This window comes from Sycon ciliatum, chromosome 4 (assembly GCF_964019385.1).
Source record: "Sycon ciliatum chromosome 4, ocSycCili1.1, whole genome shotgun sequence".
Classification (NCBI taxonomy): Eukaryota; Metazoa; Porifera; class Calcarea; order Leucosolenida; family Sycettidae; genus Sycon; species Sycon ciliatum.
The window spans coordinates 254410-269154 of record NC_088646.1 but is presented as its reverse complement, the minus strand read 5'-3'; the positions used below and the strand labels follow the sequence as shown (position 1 = coordinate 269154).

The 14745-nt window shown below is 45.9% G+C and overlaps 1 protein-coding gene across 1 annotated transcript in view; it reads left to right on the top strand.

Annotated features, from left to right (window-relative positions):
- Window positions 1-350: 350 nt before the first annotated feature.
- Window positions 351-14745, top strand: part of LOC135813749 (P protein-like) — a 23816-nt gene continuing 9421 nt past the window's right edge. The window contains exons 1-16 of the mRNA XM_065326756.1: window positions 351-963; window positions 2321-2372; window positions 2688-2760; window positions 3423-3506; window positions 4572-4648; window positions 5043-5122; window positions 5310-5406; window positions 6553-6606; window positions 7395-7466; window positions 7806-7871; window positions 8477-8533; window positions 10909-10989; window positions 11737-11780; window positions 12276-12358; window positions 12852-12907; window positions 14541-14620. Of these exons, the coding sequence (XP_065182828.1) occupies window positions 695-963; window positions 2321-2372; window positions 2688-2760; window positions 3423-3506; window positions 4572-4648; window positions 5043-5122; window positions 5310-5406; window positions 6553-6606; window positions 7395-7466; window positions 7806-7871; window positions 8477-8533; window positions 10909-10989; window positions 11737-11780; window positions 12276-12358; window positions 12852-12907; window positions 14541-14620 (1325 nt within the window). The 5' untranslated portion in view covers window positions 351-694. The remainder of the gene's footprint in view (window positions 964-2320; window positions 2373-2687; window positions 2761-3422; window positions 3507-4571; window positions 4649-5042; window positions 5123-5309; window positions 5407-6552; window positions 6607-7394; window positions 7467-7805; window positions 7872-8476; window positions 8534-10908; window positions 10990-11736; window positions 11781-12275; window positions 12359-12851; window positions 12908-14540; window positions 14621-14745) is intronic.

Genomic DNA, 14745 nt, shown 5'->3' with positions numbered 1-14745 from the left:
GCGGTAGCGCTACCTGCATCCTATCCTGCTGTGTGATCGCACGATCGCACGTGTCCCCGGGCCGAATCTCATGACTTGCACGCGCACGTGCATGAGCTACTGCGTGAAATCAATAAAATGACTGTGCATGTGATTGTGCATGTGACCAGTGCAGTGGATGGATTCTGCAAAATCTGCATGATCTGGTGGAGTTGCATTCGTGCACGTCGTTGGTACTCGTATGGTGTTTTCATGCATGCACAGCAAGAGTTCATGAACTCTTGTCTTGATCAGACATCTACGTACACGAAGTACAAATGTACGGAAGATCGGCCTTTTCATCCTTTTGTCAAAGTTTTGACACATCTCTCAAGTCTCGCATCTGTCCCGAGCCCCGATATCTCCGGACAGCAAAGCTCAAGTCTGAAGCTTCTTATTTGTTCTGTCTCGTATTGAAGAGGAAACGTGGAGTAGTTCATAGCACTTCAAACTTTGGACGATCAGTGAATGATGAGTTTCGTGGATTGTATGTAGTTGATGCATGCATATAGCAGCTCTTCGAAGTTGGAATGTTTTGAGGAATATTTCAATAATATTGAAAATAACTTTAGTTACATTGTAGCCTTGTAGGCCTATAGGGCAGTCTTCCATAGTAGTGTTACTAGTGTATTAGTATCGTTGAAGGTCGATCCCGGTCTATGAGACTGACGAGACAATGGCCGAAATTTATGTCGACGTGATGCGGTCCGGAGATGGTCCGGAGGACTTGATTGACGGTCAGCAGCAGCATACTAATGATGCTCTTCACGCTGATCTATTGGCCTCCACCCAATCCACGACAGATGGGAAGGCGAATGGGAATCATGAACGTTCACCCTTGATTGGCAACAATGGCGCAAGTGCCCAGTCAACGCAAAGCACAGCTTACATTGTTGTGGAAATGTTGCGACGTGGCCTGTCTTGTTCAGATAGGGGAAAGCTCAGGTATTTACACAATTCCTGTATCCTGTTTGCAACGTTCCCTCAAACTAATGAATATTTGCACCATCAGAGGATATAACTCGGATACTGAGCCAATAAATATAATTAAAACAGAAGAAATCACATGGAAGAAGATAAGTTTCATTTTTAGCACGGTATGCGACTGCGCAGTGGGCACTTTGTCTTACACTTATAAAAAACTAGTGAAAGCGTTATGCGCACTCACAATTCATTTGACAACAAAATTGGACTATCTCCAGGTAGACAAGGAGTGCATTTGATCCTGCTGACTACTGTATATTCCATATCTGGAGTATACGCTCATAGTACACACATAGCCCATTTTCGAATCATGAGTCTGAAATAGCACGTCCAAACTGTGTACTACGCTGCACTGCACTGACAAATACAGTACTTACACAGATACACATCAAGAACTCCTTGGGTGCGGCTCTATAAGGTGCAGCTGGAATTTATAGCCGAAGAATGCTGTGTTCACAATTCGGACTCATTTTCAAAATACTGGTACCAAATAGGTCAGCAGCTCTCCCATCTCCTAATCTGCTGGAGCTGGAGCCTATTTTGGAAGTGCCGTATTTCCCAGAGCATAGTGTATAATACCCCATTTCGAAGATGGGACCATGGTGAAAAAGGTGTTATTTCATGTTTCAAGCCAAGATAATAATGTATGAGACATGTGGATCAAGAAAGCAACTAGCCTTACTTTTCCTTATTGATTTCAAATTTGCTCTTGAAATCGTTTATGGGTACAGCTGTGCACCGCTTATCCGGCGCTCAGTCATGTGGCATATTGGTTATCCGACAGCGCACTGGCAGTGCTCTTATCTAGTATTCAAAGCTCTACATCAGATGAAGAGAAGATGTCCAATAAGATTGGGTTGTGACTTACAGTTTCATGCTCAAGCAATCATGAGACAACTGATAACCAAACTGGGGAGCTGATCATTGTAATACTGTCGATGCGTTAGGCATGGCGCTAAATACCAGTTGTTGGAGGTGAAGAGGCGTGTGACAGTCAGTGCTAGCTAGATCATACAGCCCTGAGAGCTGTGGACCCACACCTTGGTAGTCTGCGGGCTGGCACCCGCTCTTTTCTTCATACCCATAACTCTGGGCAAGGAGCACTTTCATGACATTTGCCACAACTTTCTGCTGCGATGGTTGGCATAACTGTAGCAGCTTATTTGGGAAGGTCGAGTCTGGTTGATGTTTATTGTCTTCTAAAGCATGCACATTTGCTAGGCTTCACTTGGCTCCTATTTAAATGCGTGTTGACTTGGTGTGCTTTGCGACACACTCTAGCCTATGTTTATTTGCTGTATGTTCCTATTGTTTCTAGAATGCGTCATATCAAGATTGGCATACTGTTTCTATTGGTAGTGGTGGCTACGGTAAGCAACGCTATTGATTTCTGTGTTTTAAAAAGGTCTCATGATCCGTCTCTTTCTTTCTGCAAGCAGGCAGGCCTTGCCTGTTTCCTGTGAAGTTTTGGCTCCTTCTTGCTACATTTTGTAACCAGGGCATGGCAATTTCTTTCCAAGGCACATGACTGTAATTGAATGCAGCTAGTGGTAGCAATGTGTCATTACTTTGCAGGGCATGGACAGTATACATGTGTTGGATACACGGTAGCAAGGTATCTTCAATTGCTTTATACTGAGACGTTTTGACAGATCTTTTTTGAATTGCACTGTGTGTGTTGTTAGTTTCTTTTTGGCTCTTATGACGAGGATGAGCACACTATGCACTTTGAAGCCATCAGCGTGACTTCACCTGGAGGTAAGCTTGCCACTCACTGCATACATGTACATGTACAGGTGATTTTGTGCCATAAAAATCAGAGCAATCCAAAGTATACTCTATTGGAACAGCATGTGATGACATTTAGTGCTAGCAGTAAGCTGTCACCTAGAGACATGCGCCTAGTGAAGAGTGACATTAGTACTCGTATCGCCTGTGTCACTGGTATCACCAGGTACCTCAAGAAGCAGTCAGCGTGAGTCCAAGAGCCGCGCAATGATCACCTCAGCGTGACATTATAAGAAAGAACAGTGCTTTGCGCACAGAAACAGTATGTCACTGTGCTGATATCGTTACCTCAGGTGACCAGTGATGTGATCAGTGAACTAGATGTATGTCTGCTTGTGTTCAAACCCGCGCCTTTTCTCTCTCTTTCTCCCTCATATTTCCCTATGTAAAGTATGTCACAATGTGGTAGCCTGATAGGTTATTGTTAGCGTTCGATGTCATCATACACATTTCTATTGTAAAATGGAACGTTCTGATTTTCATAGCATCATACCCATGTAGTGACTCATGTGAGTGGGTCAAAAAAAGTTCTTGGAAAATGTTTTGATAGTTGACAAGCTATTTTACTGCGTGTGGTTAAATGTGTGTCCGTTAAATCTCTGTTCAACACCTTGTGTTACTAATTGCTGCAGAGCATGATATCCCGCTTGACCATCCACATGCGTATTTGGAATCAAAATTCACCGGTCCATTCATAACCAAAGTGAGAGTTGGAGGTAAGTTCTTTGTCATCCTGCTTTATTTATATTTTAGATCTTTTAGATCTTCAGCATGGGTTTTAGTGGTGGAAAACTGAAAGGTTTCGCCTTATTGTTGACTCTACTTTCATATCTTTCAGTCCTTGTACTAGTAACTCTTGTAACTTTATACCGTACTTCCGCACATATAAGCGCATGTGCTTATGTCCGGATATAAGCGCACCCCTCAATTATAAGCGCATGTGCTTATATGTGAACACTATTGGTGAAAAGGCGGGAGCGAAATATACCACTAAGTAGTGTGATGACACCATTGTTTAGGACACAGACAAACCTGTATTGCGCATATAAGCGCATGGGCTTCTACCCGAACATGTTTACACAGCCAAAGATCTTTTTTGCAGCAAATTTTCGCTTATAAGCGCATGCGCTTATATGTGGGGAAGTACGGTAACTGTTATTTGTTGAACTGAGAATTTATCTTTATTACAGGGTGCGACAGAGCTCTCGGCCATTGAAGAAAATGTTGAGTCACCTCCACCATTAAACTGCGCTCTTTAGCCTGAAGGAGTTTATCAATATCGTCTACGGAAGTGTCCTCGCAATGGTGATGGTTGTGTGCAGGAGGGTCTAGTCGGCTAAAGAGAATTTATCTGTCAGGATTGTTGAGGCGTAGTTAACGAATGCGATGTGAGGTGAAAGTTCCTGAGAATTTTCCAAGTTGGGTTTGACTATGAGACCATGAGTGAGAGTGAGCATATGCAAAGTCACCTAGACAAGGGGACCATACACCACCTGAGCTGTTTTGGACGACAACGAAATTTCAAGTTGATCCGGTAAAATATGGTACGCATACATGCTTGTTGTTGCTCTTTGGAAGGAGGGTGTTCATCACAGACCTACTAGCTCAGTTCATGAAATGATGGTGGAAGATAACGGATCTTTACGGGTCTGGGCGGATCTTTGTCTTCTAGTGCAGACTTATGAGAACTGAAACTACTTCATTGCATGTAACTGTCATGCCTGTCTTTTTGCCTCTCCCCATGTGTGTGAATTTGCGTTCTATATGCGTTGTATGTACAGAGGTCACGAATACAACTTTGAATTTCACTGTGCGTGTAATGGGAATACTGGAGGGTTCAGACACTGCCCAAGTTGTGGTAAGGTTTGGTGTCACTGCTTGCTAACTGCTGCATTTCTAGTGTCTTGAAATTCGCTGTGCAATGCCTCAACAGTGCAGCCCATTTGTCACCGAATAACATGCTTTTTTTTATCTGCTGTAGCCCCAATGTGCAGCCCCTCTCATACATTAGCTATACATCTTGGTGTCTTCCATACAGCATTGTGTCCACTGTCCAGTGCAGTGTATATAGTGTATTGAGTATTGTGCAGACTATAATTATAGTGTATTGGGTATATTGCAGTGTATATGATATAGTGTATTGAGTATAGACCGTATAGTGCACTTATGTGGATTAGTACCAATGCCAAGCCTGTCGATAACACATGTACATGTGACGATATATCTGTTTTATCTATTTGTTGTTGTTGCAGTCTAACAACATCTCGTTAAACTTAGATCCGAACCGAGTTATTGAAACTGTGGAGCGTGACTTTACAGTTGAACAGCACAAGTGAGTTGTGGTGTACCAAGATTTGTTAAAAGGATTATTGACTTGGTGCTGTTTCTGGCTTCTGCTGTATGTCATTGCCATTGGTGTTCTGGTATGTGTGAGTGCATGTGTCATTACGATGAAATCAATGTTGCCTGGTCCGTTGAACCATTTTGTTTCCTTCTGTTTACGCTCGGTTGCTCTCCAGATATAGCCGTTTGTACTTCCAGTTTGAATCACAAGACACACGTCTTGTGCCATTTGGATTGGTATTTGACGCACTGCCGGCATCTGGCAGATACCAGGTATGTTATGTGTTGCACTATGATGATCCTGTACTCCTATACAGTCGTCCCTCTCTAATCCGGCACCTTTTGCTACGGCGTTTTCTGCTGGATTAACGAGGGTGCTGGATTAAGAAATCCGGCCCTACCCAATTGCATGCATGTATCATACGTCAAAACGCAGGGTTTTTCCGTGTCGACCCAAGTTTTTGGTGCACGGCTTTATATTGTTATCGCATGAGCTGATTGTTTAGTAACTGGTGGTGTTAGTAGACAGTATAGCGTAACTTGTAGTTTCTTGGTCTTTCTCTTTGTATAAATTGAGTTAGGGTTCGGAAAAGTCCTAACAACCAACCGAACTGAACTCTCCCGCGCGAGGTCGAGTACAGTTGTCAACTGAACTGAACTCTGAAGTGGCCCCGCGCGCGTTGCACTGACCAGACTGGCCTAGCCTGGCCTGGCAAGGAGTGTACCTGTATGGCACGCGATTTACGACTGCCGGATTATGAAATCAACCTACGTGCAGTTTGAGCGATTCGTTTCAAAAAGTCACTGCCGGAGGCCGAATTCAAGTGCCGGATTAAGATGTAGGAATTGAACGAAAAAAATCGGTTTCGTCAGAAAGTGCGCCGGTTGGCAAGGGTTCCGGATAAACAAGTGCCAGATTAGAGAGGGACGACTGTACTGGTCAGTTCATTTTGCACGCAAAATGCCCTTCCAGGGTTCTAGCCAGGTGTAAATAGTAGAGGGCGCGCAGGGGAGACAGTTACCCCGGGCCGTAACCCATTTTCCAAATTTGTCTTGATGAAGTTGGTTGTTCCTACGTGGAACAATTGTGTTACACGTAAGAACAACCAACTTCATCACTATCACTGAACCCTCTAGTAGTGATTATCGATTGCATTTTTCGTTGAATGGCATGAAAAACATAAAAATCAACAAATGGGTGGGGGGGGGGCAGGCACTTTTTCATCGGGGGCGCTCAATCAGAGTAGGAGGACGCTGCACCCCTACCTCCCTTTGGCTAAAACCCTGCCTTCTCTGTCTTGCGGAATGCCATATGGATGTGTGTGTGTGTGTTTTGGCTGGTTGCCCTAAACTCGCATCTATCTGTTAGTGTGTGTTGCCTTCATCACTTGCACTATTGTCCCTCTTTCTATGTCCTAGACCGTCTTCGCTGGAATTATACTGGTTTTTGTCTACGTACTGATTGTTTTTGAGGTGAGTTGGTGGTGCTTGTCAGTTTTCTATGATTGACCATATCCCGACCAAAGGAGTTGGGGCATCGGAACTTTTTCAAAACCTATATTCACTTGTACATTTATGGTGTTTAGGACGATTCCGTGTTTGATTTATTCCTAAGTGTTGAGTATGGGTCACCATGCTGGTCTTATAAAGTGACCTTCGAGCAGCCACCTGAGCTGAGGCCCCTGGATAGTCTATGCGCCATTCATCAGAGTTTTCTTTGCAGTCATGAATTGTTGTACTCCCCCCCCCCCCCCCCCCCCCCCTATTTCATTGTCATGGTTGCAGACTCAACCTTTTTTGTGCTTTGATTGGAGGGCTCTCTACTTATTAAGCCTTTGAACATGGGGGCTGATGAGTGTATATTCAGTACATGTGTGCCATTGCTCTCACGGTAGAGTTGTGTCTGATGAGTGTGTATTCAGTACATGTGTGCCAGTGCTCTCACGGTAGAGTTGTGTCTGGAGCGTGTTTGGCCTTGATCACTGATACGTAACATGAAACAAGCCCAAGCAAAACCCGAACGTAAATATTCAGCTCAACCGTTCGCTTGGAAAAGCAAAATAGCAACTGCAGCTATTGTCCTCTTCTGTACAAAATCTTGCTATTGTACAGATATACCTGTAACCTTGTGATGAAGGAAAACTGCCAATCAATACTGGCAGTTGCTAGTCAATTGTAAAACTGTGTAGCAGTGACTGCTATGCAAAAAAATAAAGTAAATCGATCCCTGACGTTTCACTGGGCCTGTTTTATTCCCACAGCTTGTTCACCGTACCATCGCTGCCATGATTGGTAGCTTGCTGGCACTGATGACACTCTCCTTGCTAAACAAGGTACAGTTCAGTGTATATGTGTGTGTGTGTGTGTGCGTGCGTACGTGTGTGCGTGGGTGTGTATGTGCGCATGTGGGTGTGTGTGCATGTGGGTGTGTGTGTGTGTGTGGGGGGGGGGGGGGGGGGGTACATATGTATGTGTGCATGTGGGTGTGGGGGGGGGGGGGTACATATGTATGTGTGCATGTGTGGGTGTACATGCATTACGGTATGTCTTTTTGATTCGTATTTATTTGGAGCATATACCTGGGTGACTAACTACCCACTATTACTGTCATGGTTTGTGTGTGTGTGTGTGTGTGTGTGTGTGTGTGTGTGTGTACTTTCGACTGTTCCCAGCGACCATCCCTGGATAAAACTGTTGAATGGATTGATTACGAAACAATCGGCTTGCTCTTTGGCATGGTGAGAATCATGAATGTGGTGTATCCACTTGTCCAGCTTTTTGTCCAACGATCATGAATGTGGAGCAAGCAGGTACTGCAAAGTCTGCATCCATGCCATACACAGCATACGCAGCATGGTGCATTTCCTTGATTTCTGAGAGCAGTGACTACAGGTACCTCAAGATAGCTTATGTGTTTACAATGGTACTCGATTTATTGTTAGTACATGTACATGTACAGCAAACATTTTACCTTGCAATTGCATACGTCAGACATGTTAGCATTGATCTATTTGTACTCATTGCGTAACATTTGTATAGTTAGTGCGCCATTGGGCATCGACATGTGCATTCAATACCATTGCCAGACATCATCGACCACATGTATCTGTGATCCCCTAACAGATGAGTCATGTTGTGCTTCCTAGTACATGCAGCACATGCATGTGTAAGCAGTCAATCTTTTCTCTCACTCACAAAACAAGAAGAAAAGAAGAAGAAAGCCTGCTTGATATGTTCCAGCAGTGATTGTACAATATGACATTGTATCATTGTCAACGAGAAACATGGGAGATATTCCAATGCACAACTGTACGCCTGTACATTCTCTCCTTTGTATGTGCAGATGACACTTGTGGGAGTATTTTCTACAACAGGAGTGTTTGATTGGTTGGCACTGAAGGTATGGTGTGTGCAAACATGCAATGACAGTGTACTGGTGACCATGCAATAGCTTGTGTATGCCATGGCCTGTGTATGCCATGGCCTGTGAATGCCACGGCTGTGTATGCCATGGCCTGTGTATGCCATGGCCTGTGTGTGCCATAGCCTCTGTATGCCATGGCCTGTGTATGCCATGGCCTGTGTATGCCATGGCCTGTGTATGCCATGGCCTGTGTATGCCATGGTCTGTGTATGCCATGGCCTGTGTATGCAATGGCCTGTGTATGCCATGGCCTATGTGTGCCATAGCCTGTGTATGCCATGGCCTGTGTATGCCTGTGTATGCCATGGCCTGTGTGTGCCATAGCCTCTGTATGCCATGGCCTGTGTATGCCATGGTCTGTGTATGCCATGGCCTGTGTATGCCATGGCCTGTGTATGCCATGGCCTGTGTATGCCATGGCCTGTGTATGCCATGGCCTGTGTATGCCATGGCCTGTGTATGCCATGGCCTGTGTATGCCATGGTCTGTGTATGCCATGGCCTGTGTATGCAATGGCCTGTGTATGCCATGGCCTATGTGTGCCATAGCCTGTGTATGCCATGGCCTGTGTATGCCTGTGTATGCCATGGCCTGTGTATGCCATGGCCTGTGTATGCCATGGCCTGTGTGTGCCATAGCCTCTGTATGCCATGGCCTGTGTATGCCATGGTCTGTGTATGCCATGGCCTGTGTATGCCATGGCCTGTGTATGCCATGGCCTGTGTATGCCATGGCCTGTGTATGCCATGGTCTGTGTATGCCATGGCCTGTGTATGCAATGGCCTGTGTATGCCATGGCCTATGTGTGCCATAGCCTCTGTATGCCATGGCCTGTGTATGCCTGTGTATGCCATGGCCTGTGTATGCCATGGCCTGTGTGTGCCATAGCCTCTGTATGCCATGGCCTGTGTATGCCATGGTCTGTGTATGCCATGGCCTGTGTATGCCATGGCCTGTGTATGCCATGGCCTGTGTATGCCATGGCCTGTGTATGCCATGGTCTGTGTATGCCATGGCCTGTGTATGCCATGGCCTGTGTATGCAATGGCCTGTGTATGCCATGGCCTATGTGTGCCATAGCCTGTGTATGCCATGGCCTGTGTATGCAATGGCCTGTGTATGCCATGGCCTGTGTATGCAATGGCCTGTGTATGCAATGGCCTGTGTATGCAATGGCCTGTGTATGCCATGGCCTGTGTATGCAATGGCCTGTGTATGCCATGGCCTGTGTACTCTTCCATAGCCTGTACCAGTGTTAGGGGTCGTCGCAAAAGTTTCCTGTCGTCCCTGAAATGGACGTCGTTCATTTTGTACTTGGACCCCCTCCCCTCCCTCTGAAACGAACACAGCTTGCTATGCTGGACGACGAAAATCGCATGCATGTACATGTCATATGTACAGTGTCGGTCGACTTGCGATTTTGGCTCGCACCCCCTCCCCATGTTCGTTTCAGGGACGACAACAAACTTTTGCGACGACCCCTTAGTACTCCTACTACATGTAGTTCTCATGCCCCTAGTCATGATATGACTAAGTGCGAAAATCAGCGAAATGTATTCATACAGAGAATCTGCCTGCTTGGCCCAGCACTGCAGTGAAGTACTGTAGTTACATGTAGCAAACAGACCATAATAATATAATTAACGCACTCTCCACATACAGGCATGCACCCGGCTCAGAACACATTGTTTTCTGGTTGGCATATCAGGGATATTGGGCGGAGCAGCTGGCGTGCATGAGAAAGACAGGTCGGCCTGCTCTGCGCAGGAGCTGTGACCCGGTGCACACATAGTGTGTGTGAGAGAGAGAGACAGACAGGTCGGCCTGCTCTGCGCAGGAGCTGTGACCTGGAGCACACAGAGTGTGAACGAGAGACGGTCGGCCTGCCGTGGGCAGGAGCTGCGACCGGTAGTGATTGAAATGAGCCAGCTGCGGAGATAGACTGCCCTCACCCGATATAAGTATATTGACAAGAGTTGTACTGACACTGTGATTGAGGAAATTATGGTGACAGTGACGGAGAGATAGTGATCCCCAGTCGAATGGGGTTGGGAGGGAAGGGGAAATTGACAACTGACGGACAAACCAGTGAACAGTCAAGTCGTCAGAAAGCAGAAGTGACAAAGGAGTCTCTCTTTTCTCTCTTTCTCTCTCTCTAAAGCAAGATTTGGAAAGCACGCGTGGGAGAGTGGCGCGCGCTGCGCATGCGCATGTATAGCAATGACATCATAATCAGATGCATGATCATCAGACTAAGTATGAGTGGTAGATGTTCCACGTTCGTTAACAGGGCTTAGCGCACACGCTAAACCACCATTAATATGTTGTTCTTTCTCCCATGACTCTCACAGGCATACAAACTTGCTAAGGGTAAGGTCTGGCCACTCATCACAATCCTCTGCTTCTTCTCTGGAATCGTGTCCGCTTTCTTGGTAAGTTTATTGCGAAATAGCGTTAGGGGCCGTCCATAATTATCGATCTTTTACACGAAGAGAAAAAGTTTCGTATATGGGTGGGTGGGTCAAGGGGAGTTTCGTTTTGAAAAATATTGATATGAGAGACATCAAGGCATTCTTGCTGTCAAATCGATCTATTTTTCGTTCAGGGGGGTGGGTGGGTGGGGGAGGGTCCTAACAAAACTTTTTCGTTTCGTGAAAATTATCGATAATGCCGGATAGCCCCTTAACGCATCAAAGTCAGAGTGCACTAACTGCAGAACCACAGCAAGCTTTAAGGCCGATTCATACTTCATTTCGCGTACGGGAAATAGTTGAGCTCAGATCAAATTTTTCGCGACGCGTTTCCCGTGCGCGAAATGAAGTATGAATCGGCTTTAGAGCAGATATCTTTGACGCACCCGGTGAAAAAAGACTAAAACTAGGCAAGTCGAGGGTGCATGTACATGGTGTGTTGTTGCCAGGGTGCCCTTGTCCCACCGATAGTTGTGTTGGAATTGAAATACTATCCATTATGTACTACAATTGCTACAGTGGGCAGCCAGCACAAATAGCACAGTAAAATGTCGACCATGTCTACATGTGTGTCTTTTGTCCATCTCGGCCTGTTCCTACAAGCATCATTTTGTTAGTGGTAGCCAGTAGTACTATTCTGCTCAAAGCACATTGTTGACATTGCTGGTGCTACATGCCTGCATTGACTGTTGTTTGTTCTCTGTACAGGACAATGTCACCACCATCTTGTTACTCACACCCGTCTCTATTCGGTTAGTTCTGCTACCTGTACATGCTCATGTAGCAGCTGTTCTCTATTGTTGCCGTCTTTTTCCAGTTATAAGTCCAGTGATACGAGGATACGGAGGGAGGTTGAACTAATTCATAAACGACCTGCACCGCATGCGCGAGTGCACCATGTGTACGCATTTTGCCTGGGTTTGGACACTTCACCCTGCGATGAGAAGGAAGTGTTTCTGTGATTTGTTATGTGTTAGTAGTGCTTGGTTGGGAATAACCAGACACAAGATCTCTGGATTGGGGGTCAGCTTATAACCTAACAAACTAAGTATAAAATACAGTATTGATCTTTTGAGCGGTCTTTGCACTGCAGTGGGGAGCCTGTATCTGGATTTCATGCTGGTTTTAGCAATGCTGAATTGTACAAGTACATTGTATTGAGTCTATTGGCAATGTAACACAATGAGCATCTGGGCTTGTTCAGTTAGCTTTTAAAATCTGTCAGCACGTGCTGTTGTGTTCTACAGTCTCTGCCAAGTGCTCAACTTGGATCCCACTAGAGTTTTGATGGCAGAAGTTGTCTTTTCCAACATTGGTGGTACAGCAACAGGTGAGGCTGTCTGCTTGTGTGGCTATGAGGCTGTCAGGCTGGGTGCCTGCATGCATGCATTCAACTGTTGACTTTTCAACCAGTGACCCTGGTGCTGAATCAGTCCTGGCTGGTAGCCAGTATGTATGAGAGGGGGGGGGGGGGGTACTGGGTGACTGTGGGGGCTCTTTTGTTTAACTTTCTTGTGCAGCCATGGCAGTCCGCTATACATGTGAACTCACTTGGGGCGTACTCTGGTAAGACATAGACTTGCTTAGTACGAGCATGTCCGAGAAAAGGTGTAGTGCTCCGTATTGAAGTATATTTGGATACTAAGTACTGCTCAATTTCCTGATCCCCAGGGGGGGGGGGGGGGGGGCATATTATCAAGGGTCTACTCTAGTGCTGAAACTCTTCCCTTGTACTGATCTGGTCTTCTCTCCGCTCTGTTCTACATGTGTGCGTGCGTGTGTGTGTGTGTGTGTGGTGTGTGTGTGTGTGTGTGTGATAACAGCTGTTGGAGATCCTCCCAATGTCATCATTGTCTCCAACAAAGCTATCCTGGAAGCTGTAAGTACTGTATGCTAGTATTTAGTGACTGCTAGTATCGGTGGATGTCTTGCCATGGTTCTAAGTGCATAAACCGGGACTAGCTCTCTAGTGGGATTCATTCTCTTCGGGGTTTCATCTACATTCCACACCGATAGTATTGATGTATTCTGAATGAAACTCGCTGTGTTCTGTACAGTACAGAAACACACACACACCATGTATGTATACGCCCATGTATACGCCCGTCGCAAGAGAAGCACGCAAATCTGCAAATGCACTGGATGTGCACCCACAGATTTTCTCTTATAGCAACAATAGCGAACAAGATCTGAATGAGACAGATCAAGACTTGCGCCAGATAACTGTTTATTTCACACAACTGACGAAGCCATGTGAATCGACCACCAATGCACACCTGGTCTACACCACACGGAGTACATCGGCATAAAACGGCCAAGACAGTTACCTATGCACAGCCTACACTTGCTGGGGTAACCAGTATAGACAGCACGCTGCTTTGATAAAAGCAGACACTAGATGCACTGGTACCTTGAAGTGAAATTGGAGTTACTTTACCAACCAGCCTCGGCTACTGAGTACTGGGAACCCAGAGCCAACAGACATACCAACAACCTCAGCCATGAAAGCTAATAGTAACGACAAACTGGATTGTGGAGCCGAAACTAGTCCAACTTCCAAATGCTTTGGCAAGATGGCAGCCTTCCAACAGTTTGGCACACACACACACACACACACACACACACACACACACACACACATACGCACACATACGCACACACACACACACACACACACAACCAGACATAAATACGTTGGCCTGACATGAAGCTCATGGATTTGTCGGTTGGTACTGTAGGATGGGAGGAGATGCAGCTAGGGATAAATACTATGTGTCATTGTGTACAATGATACCAAGAGTACCTAACCCCAAGGGTGTGCAACTTTGATCTCCGAGCTATAGCAGTATAGGTGCCCTGCGCGGCGCGCTGCCTGCATTACATGTACGTAGTGAAAATTAATGACGGTCCAGCTGCCTGGTTTTGGGCTTTCCTGCGGTTTAGCCTCAGCGATTTCACATGCAATACGGTAAATTCAAAGGCATTGCCTGTGGGTGACACATCACCTGCAAAACCAACCGAAGCCGAGGAAAGCGAATTTGGAAGCAGGAAATCGTAATGCAATGGCCCACAGCTCGTGGCTACTACTGTCCTGGACATGGAAATCCAGTCGAATAACCGGGGCCGGCGCCCTCAGTGCGTACAGAACGTTGCGTGCAGTGCACATGTTGATCGTATGCGTACTCACGCCTGAGTCACGACTGCATGGACAACGCCCTGGGGCCACTTGACCTCCGACCGGATTTCCATGTCCACGACAGTAGTACGTAATGCAGGCAGCGCGCCACACCAGACCCATAGGCAAAGTTGCATACTCTCGCGGTTATGATACTGTAAAGCGTAAATCCACAAAATCCAGTCGATATTAAACTTTCGCCGGTCTCAAAAAATAGCTTTTAGCCATCATCAAACTTTGGTTGTTTTGAGTGGTGAGTAATCACCAACTCATACGATATTTGTGTTGTCTCATTGTTGTTTGCTGTACTTTGCTGTGTTCTGCTGGCTATGTACAGGGTATTACTTTCTCAACGTTCACTCTTCATTTGTTCATTGGTATTACTTTCTGTATGGTCGGTGCATACGGACTGCTTCGGTTAGTTTTTTATTGTTTTCTTTTTCCCCTCTTGCCGACTACTTGACATTACGGTAATACAGTCAGACCTCGCTTATCCGGTCCTCTTTTATCCTGATCCCTCGCCATCGGGAAGAAAACCGATA